The following is a 19,011-nucleotide window of genomic DNA, read 5'->3' on the forward strand; positions in this document are numbered from 1 at the left end:
GGAATAAAAGATGAGAATGAAAAGAGGCAAAAATGAGTGTGGACTTGTTTCCCTTTGAGAAAATGGATTTATTTCCGAACGGCACTTCTCTCCATATTGTGATGAACATCGAGAAACATGAGGTCAGGTGTTGAACAAAGGAAGCATTGATTATTTTTATGTGGATTTAAGGAGAAAACCATGAAAGCTTCTGATCTGCCTTGATGATCGTTATATTTTATGTAGAATTTTACTAACATCACATGAAAATTATTCTGTTAAACCTAAAAAAAAACATTCACACACACAAAACAGAAAAAGGCTTGTATGAAGCTAACTATCTCAGTCACTCACACAGACTCTTTATAAAAGAGTTCGTAGCTTCAGGTCTGTAAAACGGTTCTGATCCAGAAGTGTCTTCAGCTGCAATACCAGCGAGTGCCACTAGAGGTCGGCTCCAAAAGGCCTCCGGCTCCATAGACTCCCATTCAACTTCTCTCATCAAATCCAAAGTGAATAAAATGTGTCCATCAGTTATCTCGGTGTTGTTAGCTAAAGTCACTCCTTCTTATTAGTTTTCTGGAGGTCCATCTGAAAATAATCCCTCATTCATTAGAAAAGAAGATTCAAGAAGACCTGTTTTTGGGGGCGTGTCTGTTTGATTGACAAGCCTGTGGTGCAGTCAGGTTACAGCTATTGGTCAGAGCCACCGCTGACTCCTCCCCCAGCTCATCCAAATATGGTCACTTCCTGCTCCAAACCGCTCCGAACGAGCAAGATGGTGACGGACAGAATCTGAACTGGAGGATTCATAACGTTCACAAACCAACGATGACATCACTGATGGTCTGAACACACTCACCTCTATGTTTCTCCTTCTGCTGTTTCTTTGACTTCATCTTCTGAGCTCTCCTCAGCATCAGGAGAGCTGTGTGGCTGTCTGTGAAGCCCCTGCAGACGACAGGGAAACTAATGTCAGGCAGAAAACCCCATTTGATAAAATAAGAACACATAAAAGGTCATCAGGAAGACAACATGCAGGATGAGACGGTTTACCATTCTTCCAGGATCTTCTCTGACCTCTCAGAGAGACGGCTGAGCACTGAGGTCGAAGCAGCAGATTTACCCCTGAAAACATTAAGAGATTATTGTTCTTAAAAATACTGTTTAATTTAAAATGCCACTAAACAAATTTATACACAATTATATTTATACAGCAGAAATGATATTAGCACGACATCAAGGAGATCAGCACAGAAAGCTTCTTATTGTGTCATATTCTTTCTCCTCCTGAACCCACTTACTGATGGCTAAAGGCTACATCACCTAAACTGAATGTGTGAATCAATGTTGTTGATCCAATCATAATGCAAGTATATTAAATATGGACATCATTTCAACATAACTGTTTTGTGCTTTAATATTATCTGACTGCGTGATGTTTGATGTTATATTTCACGCCTTTAGTGCAAGCAGCTCAGTACGTGTTTGACCCACAGTTACGTTTTACAGTTCAGCGACAAACAACAAGAAACTGCTGTGGCAGAGAAGGTAAATTTCATAATGTTTATTGTTGTCATGACGACAAAAAACTTAATGGAAGTGTTAACTTGAGATCTAAATCTAATTTGGAAAACACTCCTGTGGGTCGGTTTTCAGGGTAATTAAAAAACACCAAACAACAAAATACTACTTCATGCAAATCAGAATTACCAGTTGGTAAAATATATCACAAGTGAGAAGATGAGGAGCCCAGTGAGGCGAAGCTGGCAGCACATTCATTAAACTCTTACATCTCTTTGGGCTTCTGTTAGAGGCAGAATCATGTTGTGTTCCAGATGATAGACTTCCCTCAGCACACTAACAAATAGTGCTCTTCCATGTCAGGACTCTCACTATGTAGTACACCCTCCAAAACATCTGCAGCTTCAATTATTTTACCCAGAAATCAACGTGTTTTTGTGTCCTCTGTTTAACACTCAATAAACACACTGATTCTTCTGTCCAGCAGCAGCAAAGAAGAAACACTTCAGCTTCCTCAGACACTTCAATTTGAAAATTATTGTTGACCCTGCCCCTTCCACTACGTAGCCAAGATGGCGACTGTTCTGAGTGCATCGTCCTGGTACTTGTGGTGCACTGCATGTTTCTGTACTGACAGTGTGAACGCACAAAAAAAAAACGTACCAATGAACACTGTTTTACAACTGTGACTACTTGAATATGTTTTTTCTCTGTTTCTAATGTACTCAAATTATTATGTAAACCACATGAAGACGTGTTTTTCTACCTGTTGGGACTCTGTGGTGAAACTCTGTGTGCAGCCGAGGCCTCGTGTTGCTCCTCCATCCAGGCCTGCTTTGGGCTCCGTGGCAGCGGTGGTGGGAGTTTGTCCTGGGAGGAATGAAGAGAGCGTCCAGGAGGCTGAAATACACACACAGTATGAATCATTGTCAGCGTTAATTTACAACTATCATTGTATTCAACTAGATCTTTAATAGCTTGCTTTTAAGAAACACTATTGTCTTTATCTGCCGTGATGCTGGAGCTTTAAATGGAAGAAAAGTTGACGCTCCATCTCGAGAACATACGAGTCATCTGAAGACCTCAGGGAATATGAAATATAATGTACACAATGATATCCAGTCACATTTAACTCAAGTGCCTATTTTCATTTTAGGTATTTGGCCGACACCTTTAACTAAAGTGAGTTTTCACACTGGAGGAATGCTCATCTGTAAGTCAAACGAACAGCTTAACTGCTCTCCAGGTTCCCGTTTCTCTTTGTCCAAGCGCTAAATTGTTCATCCCCGCCTTTGATGTGCACCTCCGTGTCAACACATCGAGGCCGGCCACGCCAGCAGCTGCACCACATCAGCTGGCCTGAGCCGGCTACCATGATGTACAGCGCTGAGCACGCTCCAAAGAAAAGATCCAACGAGAGGTAAACGAAGGAAAAGAAACAGGACGACGGTCCCGCCGGCGTGAAAAATGACATCTGCTGGTGCTGAGCAACCCTCAGCCCTCCAGGAAGTAATCTTGTTTTTCCAGGGAATAAATTTAAAGATCAATTGGAGGGGGGAGGGGAAAATCCTGGAGGGGGCGATGAGTGAGCTCAGAAAGGGACACAGCAAGAAAATAACTCTTTGTTGACAAGACATAAACTGGTAAATCCAAAAATGTCATGTCCACTTTCACTATGACGACAGCCCACCAGGTCTGGAGAATATCTGGTGATATTCTGGGACTTCACCTCCGTCACAGGCCGACGTCTGGGAGGTGAGTCCTCACAGAGCGTCGCCGTCCAGCGCTTCTCCAGCGCCGCCTGTGTAAAATATAGGACTTTTAATATGTGCATCTGTGGACCGTAACAGCAAAGAAAGCTTCCTCAGAGTCAAACACATATATATTAATCGACATAATATATAATAGATAATGTTCTATACATACATACAGCAGTATCACTGATCGACCCTGAGTTTTTCCTGAGTTGCTCAGTCGTGACACAAAATCTTGAAAGTTTTGTGCAACAACAAATGGTGTATGATATCTTTTTGCACAAACATGACAACAAACAAAAATGCAAATATGCTTAAAAGCTCAGAAATAAAAAAAAGACATTTATGTGAAAATGCGGGTGTGTGAACTTTGAAATGTGAAAAAAGGCAGATTTATCCAATCCTGAATCGTTCACAAATGCTCGAATGGGAGCTCAATACTGATGTGACGTCATTATCTGGCAGCAAACAACTACTGCATCATAATGGAATAGCATGCTCTTCAAAATAAAAGCGCAGAAGTTCTGCAAATTCCAAAATATACGTTTGGCTTTTTTGCCACTCACTAAAAATGTCCCTGTGACCCAAAAGTAGGTCATTAAGACCAACTGACATACAATATATTATACAGTATAAAGTGATTATAAAACCTGATATTGAAGGTTATTCAGTGTTGACTGGCTTTAAATGACAACTCAAGTTTGTGAATGTGAGTTTAAAAATATGTGCATTATTCTTTGTATACTTCTTCTGTATTTGTGTGTAAACCTGTGTATTTTGGCACATGCACAGGTTTGTGCCTCTGATGGGGGTGTGTGTGGGAGGGGGGGGGGGGGTTACTGACCCAAGAAGGTGAAAAAACAGGAACTTGTGTGCATACCTCATCAAAGACAAATTCATCCACGTCCACCTCCTCCAAGGTGTCGTCCTCTCCGGCGTGGGTGTGTGTGACGGCAGCGAGAGCAGATGCGAGCCTCCTCCTCAGAGTGACGCCCCTCCAGAAGGCCTGGAGGTACCCCGGAAAAAAAAGAGAGAAACTCTCCATGAATCAATGAGCAAACGTAAATATTGTATGTTATCCCATTAGGGAGATAAAACATGTTAACCCCTCTTTTAATTGCTGAGTGCTCTGCTGTCTGAACTCTGCGTGACTCCGGGCTGCTCGGAGACAAATGGAGCTCCAGTGTGCCTCTAAATCCTCCAATTCCCAACGGGCCGGGGGGGCACACTTCACTTCAAGTCGAGCCGCGCAGGAATTCTACAACTCTTACTACCGCACAATCTGATTAATCACTGCACACCCCCACCCGCCCCCTCGGAGAGCCCTGAAGGACTCATCAAACACTCTCTGTGTTGAGCAGGGATTTGAGAGGGGTGTTGAGTAGCGTGTTTTTCAGAACAGCAGCTTACACCTCTGTGCACAGGATTAGCCCAGTAAGCCTCCGTAGCACGTAGGAGGCCTGAAGGTCAGCGTTCGAGACGGAAAACGGACATTTTCAGGCGTCCACTGAGACTGAGTGACTTCAGCCACACAGAATACGATGCCGTGTTCCAGATGACAGACTTCCCTCGGTACACTAACTAATACTGCTCTTCCATGGCAGGACTCTTACTGTGTGGTGCAGGAGTTTTGACAGAGTAGTGTTGTTTCAAACTGACAGGAAATGACCTCATTATGTGACCACATCAGCCTCCAAAATATCTGCAGCTTTAATTATTTTACCCAGAAATCAACGTGTTTTTGTGTCCTCTGTTTAACACTCAATAAACACTTTGATTCTTCTGTCCAGCAGCAGCAGACAAGAAACACGTTGTGTTCAGGAACAGCTGCAGCTTCATCACACGCTTTTAATTTGAAAATCCTTTATGGCCCCGCCCCTTCCTCTACGGAGCCAAGATGGACCGTTTAGGGTGAAAAGTGTTTCACACTTCTTCTTTGGAGCGTTCTGAGTGATTCATCCTGGTACTGGTAGTGTTCTGATGGTTCTGTACTGACAGAGAGAACACACTGATGCACTCAGAGTAGAGAGAGTTAGTACACAAGTACAACATCTGGAACACAAGAACAACATCTGGAACACAAGAACAACATCTGGAACACAAGTACAACATCTGAAACACAAGAACAACATCTGGAACACAAGTAGAACATCTGGATCACAAGAACAACATCTGGAACACAAGAACAACATCTGGATCACAAGAACAACATCTGGATCACAAGAACAACATCTGGAACACAAGAACAACATCTGGATCACAAGAACAACATCTGGAACACAAGTAGAGCATCTGGATCACAAGTACAACATCTGGATCACAAGAACAACATCTGGAACTGTTTGGAAAAGTTTGCTGTATTTTTTGAAACTATTTTCTGATCAATTAGATAATTGATGAAGCAAAATCCAACTGATCAGCTGTTTGATATTTAGTGTGAAATAGTTGCTGCTCTGTTGAACATAATGAACACGGAGACCCGACGGAGGGATTCACTGAACAGGAATGATCATTATCAGGATTTGATTGATTGAATTATTGCCAGCTGTCCTCGATGACAGTTTAAAAGTGGTAAAGTGAATGATTAAAGCATTAATTTGTAATTTAGTTATTGCTGGCCTCGTCTCCCTGAGGTTAACCTCCCACATGTTTTACCTGGATGACAGCGGCTGCGTCGTGTTGGCCGACAGCGTTCCTGCTAATAAAGGACGATCCCGACTCTGGCTCTCCTCCATCTCCTCCTCTTCCTCCTCTTCCTCCTCCCTTCTCTACGATGGAGGGTGCATTAATGTTCCCATATTTCTGTCTGTATTTCCTCCAGCGCTGTTGAATCACGACTGCTGCTGTGCTGCTCCAAAAAGGACACACACACACACACACACACACACACACACACACACACACACACATACACACACACACACACACACACACACACACACACACACACACACACACACACACACACACACACACACACACACACACACACACACACACACACACACTCAAAGTCAGGGATATACTCCACATGATGTCATAGCACCTTCATCTTTCAAAACATGAATTTATTAGTGAGCAGACATCTGGAGAGTTTCAGGCTGTGCAGAGCCGCCCTTCATATCAGAGATCGATGGCCCAGATACCATCATGCTAATGAAGAAGCTGCGTGTTAAAATGAAGAAGGTCTTCAACATCTTCTGCTGTAAATCAAACTGAGGAGGCTCCAATGATGACAAATTCTCTGCAGCAGAAACTAATAAAACGTGGAGCTCCTATAAAAAGAATGATACAAATTTTTTTGAGTGTTTGCTTTAAGGCAGCAGTGAGAAAAAAAAATCAGCTGATGGGTCGTTGCCAGTGTCGTGTTTAATGGATGTACAGAAGTCGACGTCATGGACTCAGATCAAACATCTGGTGACTTACTGTTCGAGGTCTTGACGGTTGGACGAAGTTTTCAGATTGAAGCCAGTTGTTTTTCCGTTTGTGCTGCTGGAGTCATCAGGGATGACCGTTGGCCTCGTCGTTGGTGCCACGGCAACGACGTCCAACGGGTCACTCCGACGCTCCTCACACCTCCCGTCGCTGCATCTGATGTCCTCCTTGCTTGTAAATCTTTGCTTGTTGGTCGACTCCATTTCTGGGTAATCAGAAACCCTCTTCGTGTCCGCTGTTTCCTCCGGCGTCGCTCGGTCATCGGGCACCGTGGTGTCACCGTATTCGTGGGCAAACCTCTGGTCCTCGGCCAGCTGCAGAGTCACAGTGAGGTGGTGGCAGAGGTCGCGCACAGCATCCGAGGGGGAGGAAGCATCGCTGTGGACACACACACACACACACACACACACACACACACACACACACACACACACACACACACACACACACACACACACACACACACACACACACACACACACACACACACACACACACACACACACACACACACAGACACGTTAGAGCTTCACACTTAAAACCAACTGCATCTTATTTGTTGAACATTTTAAACGTACATTGAAAACCCACCTCTTTTTAGACTTGTCTTAATTTTTCTATACTTCCTCTTCAAATTTCCTTTTGATCTATATGGTTTTATTTATTTATTTCATTCACACTTTCACACCTTCTATCATCCGTTTAGCTGCTTTTACATACTATACATAAATTAACTGTAACTTTTATCTTTTTAATGCATTGTCCTAATTTTTTTTTACCCGTTTTTAGTTCCTAGTTCTTATCTCACCCTATTTCATCACTCTTATTGTCACTCTAGCTTTTAATCTATATTCTACATTTCTTTTATCTCGTTGGTCTCAAAGTGTTTTTTAAATTGCCTTATTTTCCTTTTTAATTTGTTTTTAATTTGTTTTCAAACTGATTAGATTTTTCTGGAATACGACTGTCTGCTTTATTATTGGCCTGTCAATCATCTGTTAAGCCCTTTGAACTGCACTAAGATGTACGAAAAGTGCTATTTCCAGTTTACACGACTCCCACTCAAAGCTACTCATTGTAGATTCATGTGAACTGAATCTTGTGAGTCTGACATGTCCATCAAGTCCACAAACACATGACTTCTCTTTTAGGAGCCATCACCAAAGTAGCAGCACCGCTTAAATGTCAGGAAATTTGTGACCATGATCTAAATTTGTGGATTTTAATAAAGTTACTAAGAGCATCAGTTTTCCACTTTAATGTAAGTGGTTGGTGTCTGTGGTGCTGATTGGTCCAACACTGCGAAATTAGTAAACCGTCTTCAAGCTGTGGATCAATGGACCGTCTTACATACTGTACGGTTCAGTATTTAAACACAAACCTACAGAATGAAAAGTCACAAAATTGTTCTGTTTCAAATATAGAGTCTAAAAGCAAAGTTATATAACCAAGAAATCCCACTGAGGGAGACACCAGGTGGGTTTTTCCTAAAAGCGGTATATTTTCACATACTTTTGAACTATTATCACTACAGTATTAATTTTAATAAAAAAGCACTGTCTGCCATAAAAATTATCATCACCAAACATTGATAAAACAAAGCTTATAGTAAAGCTATAGTGGCTAAGGTGCTGTGAAAAAACGGAATACCTTCAATTAGAAGACTCTAAATAAACTTTGTTTAACAAAAAAAAAAAAAAGACGGAAAGAGATCTGTGATGTTATGAAATTAATCATTCAAAGAAAAATGATGGAGGCAGTTACAGTTTGAACTAAATGCTTGAAAGGTAATAAAGTTGAGGTTCAGAGTAATTTAGTTTAAAGCACACTGTTATAAAATAGAAGAAGAGAAGCTTAATTCAACATGATTAATTTAACCCATTATGCTGCAACACACATTCATCTAATCATGAATTAATGGGATATCATATCTTTTTATTTATTTTTATTAGCCAGGTTTTCTGAGGTATGTACTCGTGTGTGTGTGTGTGTGTGTGTGTGTGTGTGTGTGTGTGTGTGTGTGTGTGTGTGTGTGTGTGTGTGTGTGTGTGTGTGTGTGTGTGTGTGTGTGTGTGTGTGTGTGTGTGTGTGTGTGTGCTCTGTGTGTGCCCTAATACCATATAATGTCTCTTTCACTGAGGGATAAACTGACTACAAAGCCACCTCAATGGAGACTTAATTAATCCATTAGCACTGCTCCCCCCCCTTCCCTTCACCTCCCCTCGCCTCCCCTCCCCTCCCCTCCCCGTCCTCCACCCTGAGGGGGCCGAGACTCTCGGTCAGTCTGGAGGGATCGGCAGCCTGAAGTAGCACAGCCTCTTCTCTACAAAGACCCGGCTCTTCTCTCAGTGGGACGAGAGGGAGAGGAGTCGGGAGGTCCACCAGGACTGTGACCCCGGTGACCCCCCCTCCCTGTACCTGCTGGTTCACTGCAGGGTCACAAGAGAATCAACAAGAAAGCAGGAAATCATTATATAACATGACAGCTGCAGTATTCAGTGTTTGTGGCAGGAAAGTGAAAATTACAAAACCTCCACCAGTGAATTCAGTCAGCTCACCAAGATCAATAAAAAGTGCTCGAGTGTGAAACTTAAAAACTAAAAGCAAAAATATGGAAGTGTTTTGAAAATGAAAAGTTGATTTAGTTTTGAAATGCCCAAAAAACTCCTGTCCTCACTGGACACGAGGACGTCCTCTTGTAACATGAACCCAGAGATCGCAGACAGAATCCACAGCACACTCAGCTGATGCTAAAACGAGGCTTCAGGGGTCAGAGGTCAACCAATCAAGGACGCATCTTTCTTTTTAGTGAGTAAACTTTGTGCAACTCAGACTGCTAAAACCACTGCTGTTGGTTTTAGATAGATTTTTAAAAAAAATTAAATCATCTTTGAAGCAGCCCAAAGAGATGCATTCATATTTAATAATATGCAGCGTATGAATTTACATTCAGAGTGAGCGTTCAGTGCCAAAGCAGTGGATCTGACCGATCTGATTGGAAACCTGACGATACTACGTCCCGCCCACCGATAGCTGTAACCTGACTGCACCACAGGCCTGTCAATCAAACAGACACGCCCCCAAAAACAGGTCTTCTTGAATCTTCTTTTCTAATGAATGAGGGATTATTTTCAGATGGACCTCCAGAAACTAATAAGAAGGAGTGACTTTAGCTAACAACACCGAGATAACTGATGGACACATTTTATTCACTTTGGATTTGATGAGAGAAGTTGAATGGGAGTCTATGGAGCCGACCTCTAGTGGCACTCAGCGGTATTGCAGCTGAAGACACTTCTGGATCGGAACCATTTTACAGACCTGAAGAACTCTTTTATATCCAGTCTATAGTTGTTACTTGATTTTTGACTCTGCGGCAATTAAAGGTGACAAATAAACAAACAAACAAACAAACAAACAAACAAACAGTTACATCCAAAGACTTTAAGGTCGTTCTATTTTTCTGAAACTGTAACAAGACAAACACACAGACTGTATTTCTCAACAGATAATGAAAAGCTACTCTGTGCTGACCAGTCACCTCACTGCCTGTTGCTGTTGTTCCAGCGTCTCTGACTGCTGGATGACCGCGAGCGTGGCGCTCTCTGGTCACGAGGCCTTGACCCCGAGGGGGTGGAGGGTGGAGGCTGGAGAGTGGTGTGGAGGGTGGGGGGTGGAGGGTGGTGTGGTGGGTGGAGGCTGGATAGTGGAGAGTGGAGGGTGGGGTGGAGGATGGGGTGCAGAGGGAAGATGGAGGTATTGCAGCTGAAGACACTTCTGCATCTGCCTCATTTTTCAGACCTGGATGCTACGAACTCTTTTATATCCAGTCTGTGGATTTGTCCGAAGCCTTAGACCCTTAAGTTCCACACACCCACAAAATGTTTTGATTAAATGACATTTGAGGTGAGATTGAAGGATATTTCACGATGATTCATGGGTCTTAACCATGGAAACATGCAGAGGCACATTTCAGTCGCTCTAAACATTGTGAAATAGAGGCATATTGTTCGGAACATCGTCTCCAGCCTCCCTGTAAAATAGAGTTGTGAAACTATATCCCTGATACACCCCGTAGTTTCCACCGTACAGTCAGCGGTGGACTGGCGTGTGGCTCTCGGCTCACCTCCCCTAAACCTCCGTCTGACACCGGGTCAGGCCGGGGGTTAAATGGCTCTGTTGGCTCTCGCAAAGCCGCCAAAATGGCTCATTGTCCGGAGGCCGGGGGGGTAGAGGGCACACAGCGAGGGGTGAAAGGAGGGGAGCGCCCCCCGAGCCATAGGAGTCCTCGGTGTGACCCGCGCGAGCCGCCGCCGCCACGTTTCATCTTTTGTGCTGTGTAATTTGGAAAGGTCAGGAAGATAAGCAGAAAGTTGACCGCTGCTTTAAGCGCTGGTGGTCCGGTGCAGCGGAGTGTCAACGTGTGCGGAGGCCAGTGACACTGAAGGACTAGTGAAAATAGATGGACGTTGTCTTTAGGCTCACTACGCCCTCCGTATCAGACATAACAAGAAGATAGCTGACATTCCTCCCTGCCTGATGTCTGTGAGGCCGACAGGCTGAGCAGCACACGATCAGAAAGTGAAATATAACCTCCGGTAAACAGGTTTGAAGTCATTGATAGTGTCTCATCCTGTTCACGTTTATTCTGGTTTATTATCTGAGCCTGTTTGTCTTTTAAAGAGTTTAAAAAGTCCTTCAGTGTTTTGTTTTGTTTTTGCCTGCAAGTTTCTTTTTTCTTCTCCTGAGAAAAACTATCAATCAAAGAAACAGTATCTACTGGCCAAAATCATTTCAACACTTCCTGATAAAGACAGACACTAAACATACAGGAAGTAAAAAGTTAGATAACACAGAGAGGAAATACTATCTGTGAAAATGGGACGAGAGTACATCTCGCCAAAGTGTTTGATACACCCGTCAGTCAACTACAGGATACCGTGTCAGTGTCATGTTTTACCTGTGGAAAGGTGTGAAAAGCACACATATGTATGACCAGAGTCAATGAGGGAGGTCATGTGACAAGGTACCAACCAGCAACCATCAGTGAGGTCACTAACCGTAACCACATTGACCCAATCTATGATCTTTTGGGGTTTTAGTGCCTAAACCTAAAGCGTCTTCCACTTTTCACGCATAGGCGAGACAAAGCGTGACACTGACACGCTCCTCGAGGACCGATAGGTGTATCACAGAATTTACTGGGGTGCTATTAGGATACTGCAAACATAAATTTAAAAAAAAAAAAGACATCTGAGCTGAGCAGTTATCACTTTCCTCACCGTGAGCTGCTTCAGAAATCAGTACTGTAGACATTTTAATATACAAATACAGATGATATAAGTGTGTTATATACCTCATCTAAGAAGCTAAGCGAGCTGCTAGAAAAGGTAAACAGTAAATTTTGGACCCACATTCCCTGACTACTGGTGGGACCTGAACTCATCCACATTAGACTCAATGCACAGTGGCAGACAAGCAGCCGGTTGTGTCCTACCTGAGCTCCCTGCTGTGACGCTGCTGTAAGTCCCCAGTCTGCTGAAGCTGAGCCTGACAGAAGGTGAGGAAGCAGCCTGAGGCCGAGCTGACCTGCTGAACAGCAGGAGGCGAGAGGACGGAGTCCGTCTGCTGGCTGTCAGCGGCCCTCAGGCCAGGCAGCGCTTTCTGCAGAGCGGATCTGAAAAGGACAGCAAGCAGGATGAAATATCAAATATATCTGTATTATCAAAACAAAACAAAACTACTTGGCAAATTTTTCAGCCTTGACTCTATTTTTATGCATATTTCTTCCATTCTTACTAATATATTTAAACATGTCACATAACTATATTTCAGTCTACAACTGTACTATTGCTGCTACTTTATGTAATAGTCTGTAATGACAGTGATCACAGATAGTGGAGGCCTTTGGGAGCGTTCGTAATACATAAACAGGACTTTAAAAAAAGAGGTTGAAACTACAGAAACGTTTCACAATTAAACTGAAGTTCTTTACTTTCTTTACTTATCCTGTCAGAAACAGACAGCAGCACAATTAACAACGTACAATGAAAATAAAGAATCAATTACAGAATTGCAACATATCAATTATGTTAATCAATATTAATCAAAAGCCGTCAACATCAGGGATCGAGCAGAACAATACCGAAACATCTGGACCCAGATGTGGCTGCTTCCAAGTCACTTAGAGTTACTTTTATTTTGTAAAATTCAGTGGACAGTTACAGAGGTTCTGTCACGCCTACAGAATAAGACATGAGGCTTTTATTACAGGGCATCAGTGAATAAACCTTTTTTTCTAGTCAACAAAAAGTCTAACTTTTTTAGTCGCAGACATTTTTGTTCTGGTCAATTACATCACTTATTAAGGAACTGATAAATGTACCAAGTTGTCAGGTGATTATCGCCGTCTTACTGAAAGCTCCTATTTATATCTGTGTAACTCAGCAGGTGGGGCTCTGAAGGGTTGGAGCAACCATGTTTGGTGAAGTCACTCATGTTGCTGTTTACTGAACATCTTGTCCTGTGGTCCAACGACATGCGTGCACTCGATCCCCCGGTTTAAACGACGCTCTCAGCGATCTGGCTTCACAGTCTTGTTACATTGTGAGAAAGTTAACTATCACATTTATATTGTTTTCTGAAAGCGTAGCTGCAGGATGACAACCCTTCCAAAAGGAGTATGTGAGGTAGTATCAGCCCTCCACTGTGAGTCTGGGGGAGAGATGACCGCTGCCCGAGGTTAAGGATGTACAAGCGGAGGAATCTCAACTATCCGCCAGAGAAACAGGCTCCGAGCATCGAGCAGCGCAGCGCCGGCCAAATGTGGTCTGTGTTCAGTGGGAAAATGTGGAGCTGGAAACTCTACAGGACACCAGGGAACAGCCACAATAAAATCTGCAAAAAAATACAAGCCTTCAGGCTAGAAAGTCCAGTTTTTAAAACATTAAGAGCTGGGTTCTTCAAATTTGATTCCCAGAGTACCACATGCTCTTAAATCCTGCCGACCACGTCACCGGAGGAGGATAAAGCATGCTGGGGTCAAACTTTTCATTTACTGGTTCAGATGGATTCATAAAGAGTGCGTTTGTGAATGTGTGAGTTTGTCTTTACGTGTTTCTTGTTGTCCCACTTCATTGGTTTTGAATCTCACCAGAGGCCTGTAGGAAGCTGGTTAACACTGCTGTGTTAACAAAAGCAATGATTAGTGCTCACCGTCCTTAAACTAAAGAGGTTTTGTACAAATATAACTATTCTTTCCACTATAGATTCTGTTGGATTGCTTAAAACAAATAATTTGACATCATATTCTGTACCTCATGAATAAAGATGAAGAGGAGAGAATATATCGTAGAAGAAGTAAACAAAGAGTAATCCTTCTGGTTCAAGTTTAGTGAACTGATTCAGTTATGGACTGTGTTCTTCAGACCCGACTACCACCCTGAGACGAAGACATGTCCACAGAGGACGGGATGTGTGTGCTGTTACAGGGACGCAGGTTTGATGTGGGTCCCTCCAGCACACATTAGGATTCGGTTGCAGCCCTTTGGGCATGTTGTGTGGCTGGCTGTCTTCAAATGAAGCTCCAAACCCAAACAGGACCTTTTGTGGTGCAGGAGTGTAATTCAATTCAGAAACAGACGCCACTTAAACTCACTTATGAGAATGCAAAGGAGACGTATGTAGAAAATAAAAAGATGCCACGAGTTGTGGAGGTTTACAGCGGAGGATTTTAAGTTTTCTTTGTTTGAGCAACTTTCTGTACACTGATCATCTCTGCAATAACTTAACTTGCTCAAACTGTTTAAATTGTACATTTGTCAAGACCAATCATCAACCATCAGTGATGTCATTAACCATCAGTGATGTCATCAACCATCAGTGATGTCATTAACCATCAGTGATGTCATCGTTGGTTTGTGAACGTTATGAATCCTCCAGTTCAGATTCTGTCCGTCACCATCTTGTTAGTTCGGAGCGGTTTGGAGCAGGAAGTGACCATATTTGGACGAGCTGGGGGAGGAGCCAGCGGTGGATCTGACCGATCTGATTGGAAACCTGACGATACTACGTCCCGCCCACCGATAGCTGTAACCTGACTGCACCGCAGGCCTGTCAATCAAACAGACACGCCCCCAAAAACAGGTCTTCTTGAATCTTCTTTTCTAATGAATGAGGGATTATTTTCAGATGGACCTCCAGAAAACTAATAAGAAGGAGTGACTTTAGCTAACAACACCGAGATAACTGATGGACACATTTTATTCACTTTGGATTTGATGAGAGAAGTTGAATGGGAGTCTATGGAGCCGGAGGCTTTTTAGAGCCGACATCTAGTGGCACTCGCTGGTATTAAAGCTTAAAGCTCTTCTGCATCGACCTAATTTTCAGACCTGGAAGCTACGAACACTTTTTCTATCCAGTCTGCAGTCAAAACTGGTGATATGACTTTAATAAAGTAAAATAATTCACATTTTAGATGCTAGGAATCATTTACAGCTACATCAACTTGAATCTCTGCTAAATTGATATACATTTATTTCCCCTTTGTGAGGGAAACACTCTTCTCAGCTCACATTCCTTCATCCTCCTCCTGCCCATATTTCATTTAGTGAAGACTTCCTCCAAAACAACGGCCCTCAAAGTGGCCCTGATTAATCAGCTCCAGTGTTTTCTTCGTCTGCGTCTCCTGCATCACTGGCTGCTCTGCAGGGAGTGTCATTCTTAGCGCTCGCCTTTTGGTGCTTTAATTTAGCCGATGTTATCGCTGGCTCGGGATGAAAGAGGCCGGGGCAGGAGGGTGGAAATACTGGGGGTTAATTCCACTGTTGGCACTGCAGGTTAAGTAAAGTTCAATGAAATATTGAGGTAAAGTTTCAGTTCAGGCTTAAGACAGAAAGACCACAAGCAAGCTGTGTTTTATGGTTATTCTGGACAGAGAAAAGTCCACTAAAAAAGTAAATCTACAAATAAAAAATGGGATTTTACATTAAATTTGTCAGTATTATTGAACCCGGTGGACATTAGTACATAAGACATGAAAGTTTGACGCAATTTGACACTTGATTTTTCCCAGTTGTAATGTTTAAAGTTAAAGATGATCAAATCTGAATGTTCGGGCCTTTTAGAGGGGCGTGTATAGTTTTTCATATTTCAGATATTTTTCTGTTGCTAAATGGGTGTGAGTAACTCTGAGGAGCCAAAATAACTGTAATGCAAACCTGTGCCCGCTGACATCACTGCTCACGACAGCCCAAAAGAAGCTAGAGGAATATCATCGCATATCTTTCATATAAAATCACTGCGACTGTCTTAACGTGGGTGAAATATTCAGGCACTGTAAGTGAATGAGCAAATTGACAGTAAAAAGATAATTTATTTTTCTGCTGTATCAATATTTGGGGAATTAGAAGCACTTAAAGCTGCGTACGTACGCACAGATGTCGGTGGAACTGGGCGGTAATCTAATAGGCAGCACGGATCACAGTGGTAATCCTGGGAAGTGGACAGGGAGGCCTGTGTTGGGCTGGAATGTTTGGACTACCTGAGCCAACACAGCGAATGTGTGACAGAAACACCAGCTTTCTTCACCGGTATGTTCCTCTGAACATCCCTCACGGCGAGTGATATTTCAGAGTGCAGGAAACTGAAACTGAAACTTTTGTCCAAAGAATTTCCAGGAAGAACTGTGAAAATGTCTAATTACTTTATCTTGATGTGAAACAGTGTCGCAGGTAGTGCAGGAGGAGAAGTCTAATTACAGAGCGTTGGGTGCATTCAGATTAAACTAATGCAACAGCGCCGTGCAATGTGTCCTAAAGTCAGATGCATTCAGATTATTGGTAGCCTCCTGCACCCAGCCATCGCCTCACCTCCACCCACGCTCCTCCTGAAGAGGATTCCCCGTCAGGTGGACTTCACGCAGGAACCAACTTCCTTCCAGACGGTCGCACACGTCCTGCAGCTCTGAGAGAGAAACGGAGGAACAACTTTGTCGTGTTAATGTCTGTTTTTAAATCTATTCCTCAGTTCGGTCACGTGAGGCCACATTAATGTACGCAGCCGACATAAATACAGTCATCACATAAAACACATACAAAGGGAGTAAAGGGGCTGGAAAAGGAGAAGGAATGTGATGAGCAGTGGAAATGGAGGAATTTTAAAAAAGTCAACTACCATAGGAACAAAAATAATATGAATCTTAACTTAAAGTTGCAAAGTGGACAGCAAACAAATAAATAACATAAAATCAATGAATTGAGTATTCGTACACATGCATGCTAAACACTGAGATAGCTTTATGATGGACAGGGGACGAGACATCATGTTACCTGAGAGGCAGTTGAATCTAACATCCAGACTTTCAAGCGACACAAAATCAGACATGGAGGGCAGCTCAGTGATTCTAGGAAGGAAAGACACAGATTATAAAACCACGTTCAAAGCTCCTCACCGTTAAACATAGAAACTCTGAAATGTTTTGTGACTGGTTTTCAGGTTGGCGAGGTTGCACAAGTCACCTAAAAATCCCCAAAACATTACATTCAAAAAAGAAAAGAAAAGAAAAGAAAAGCCAAACATTGAGTATGCGTTATGTATCACATAAGAAACGGAGCCGTTACCGGTTGTGAGCGGCGGAGAGGTGCTGCATGAGCGGCAGCCAGCAGGCAGCGAGGCCCTGCAGGGAGGAGATGCTGTTGTCGTCCAGATGCAGCTCTCTGAGGAGGACCTGGTTGTTCAGACCCGGAGGCTGATGGAGAAACAGGGAGACGATGTCGGTGGACATCGGTCACACGGAGAGGTTAGACTAACTTTACACTGCTGCTGCTGCTCCAGCAGAGAGTTACCCCATCCATCACTGTCAGCTGTTCCAGTCCTGCTAGTCATCAGTGTCGGACACAAACGATTTACACTGTAACACCAACTACTTCTGTTCTTATGAGCTTTTATTTTGCGTGAATTATTTTCCTTCAGTTACCTGTGCATGAAAGATTTTCAATTTTAGATTTTGTCTTTGTATTTATTTATCATCACGTGTGAGATTTCATGATCTTAAATTCAAATTTAGAGAAATCTGGTGCGCACGTATTCCTAAACAGCACCCTGTCATTTGGCCGAGGTGGCAGCATCAGACTGGATTGTACATTATGACTGAAATTAAACCAGCTCATATGCATTTGTAACATTTTCTAGCTTTTATTTTGAAGGTTTGGCACCACTGCCAGATGTTTTTGATCTCTCTGACAATAAATCAAATGTTCTAGAAAAGACAGAAAATAAAAGAAGAGAGCAGAATGATGTGCACCAATCACAGAATGATGTGCACCAATCACAGAATGATGTGCACCATCAGATCCAGTAGTTCCTTTGGTCATCAGCTGTTTACCTCCGTGAGGCTGTTTCCTCTCAGGTCCAGAGTGTGCAGCAGAGCGCTGCTCTCCAGACCCTCCACGCTCACCAGGTGGTTGTGTGAGCAGTCCAGGTGGAGGAGCGTGTACACGTTCCTCAGCCCTTTGGTGCTGATCAGCTGGTTGTGATCCACCGACAGTCTCTGCAGCCTCCTCGCAGACTCCAGACCAGCTGTGGAGGAAACGAAACCGAGAAGCAGCTCAGGGTGAGACTCAATATGAGCAGAAAACAAAGACTGATCATGTCTAAAAAAAAATATATACTGTCCAAACTACTACAGTTTATAGCATATGTTTAACATGGGGTCATGTGAATCAAGTCCAGGGCTGAAAAGAAGACAGATGCTGCCCCCTTGTGGACTATAGCAGACATGAAGTCTATTTATCCAACTACAAACAGATGAAGAGCTCATATTTGACACAATCACACATCAAAAAGACAATTCTTTATATTTGATTTGTTTTCTTCCTTTCTGAAACTGAGTTCATGTTTAATGATGTATAATAAATGTTCTGGTTCTCACCGATGCGAGTGATGGAGTTGTGCGAGAGGTCGAGAACGTCCAGATTGTCGGCGCCACTTAAACCGTGGATGGATGTCAGTTTGTTGTAGGAAAGTCGAAGAACTCGTAAACTGCTCATGTCCTCACAGTCCACCGAGGAGATGTCGTTTTCCTACGACAGAACAAATGTCATCTTTAAAAAAGGTGTAGCTCAGCAGCAGTGAACTGATGATGCTCCGACTCCGTGTTCACCTGCAGATCGACGTAGCAGAGCTCTGCTAACCGGCTGAAGCCCTCCACGGACCGGAGGCCACAGCGTCTGAGGGTGAGGGACTGCAGCTGGAGACACTGGGCGAGAGTGGACAGGCTGCAGCCAGGCAGGCCCTCCAAGGTCACCGTGGTTACCTA

At 43.2% G+C, this 19,011-nt stretch overlaps 1 protein-coding gene across 1 annotated transcript in view; it reads right to left on the reverse strand.

Moving 5' to 3' along the window:
- lrriq1 (leucine-rich repeats and IQ motif containing 1) overlaps nucleotides 1-19,011 on the reverse strand; it is a 37,330-nt gene that overhangs the window by 12,537 nt on the left and 5,782 nt on the right. Inside the window, exons 8-21 of the mRNA XM_069714486.1 lie at nucleotides 18,856-19,008; nucleotides 18,625-18,775; nucleotides 18,079-18,272; nucleotides 17,315-17,442; nucleotides 17,024-17,097; nucleotides 16,565-16,658; nucleotides 12,190-12,369; nucleotides 6,684-7,070; nucleotides 5,913-6,105; nucleotides 4,138-4,263; nucleotides 3,194-3,304; nucleotides 2,270-2,403; nucleotides 1,036-1,107; nucleotides 842-930 (exon numbers count right to left, since the gene is read on the reverse strand). Of these exons, the coding sequence (XP_069570587.1) occupies nucleotides 842-930; nucleotides 1,036-1,107; nucleotides 2,270-2,403; nucleotides 3,194-3,304; nucleotides 4,138-4,263; nucleotides 5,913-6,105; nucleotides 6,684-7,070; nucleotides 12,190-12,369; nucleotides 16,565-16,658; nucleotides 17,024-17,097; nucleotides 17,315-17,442; nucleotides 18,079-18,272; nucleotides 18,625-18,775; nucleotides 18,856-19,008 (2,086 nt within the window). The remainder of the gene's footprint in view (nucleotides 1-841; nucleotides 931-1,035; nucleotides 1,108-2,269; nucleotides 2,404-3,193; nucleotides 3,305-4,137; nucleotides 4,264-5,912; nucleotides 6,106-6,683; nucleotides 7,071-12,189; nucleotides 12,370-16,564; nucleotides 16,659-17,023; nucleotides 17,098-17,314; nucleotides 17,443-18,078; nucleotides 18,273-18,624; nucleotides 18,776-18,855; nucleotides 19,009-19,011) is intronic.

This window comes from Brachyistius frenatus, unplaced genomic scaffold (assembly GCF_029030835.1).
Source record: "Brachyistius frenatus isolate BFR_SWC_R1_liver_20210118 unplaced genomic scaffold, ASM2903083v1 Contig_131, whole genome shotgun sequence".
Lineage (NCBI taxonomy): Eukaryota > Metazoa > Chordata > Actinopteri > Embiotocidae > Brachyistius > Brachyistius frenatus.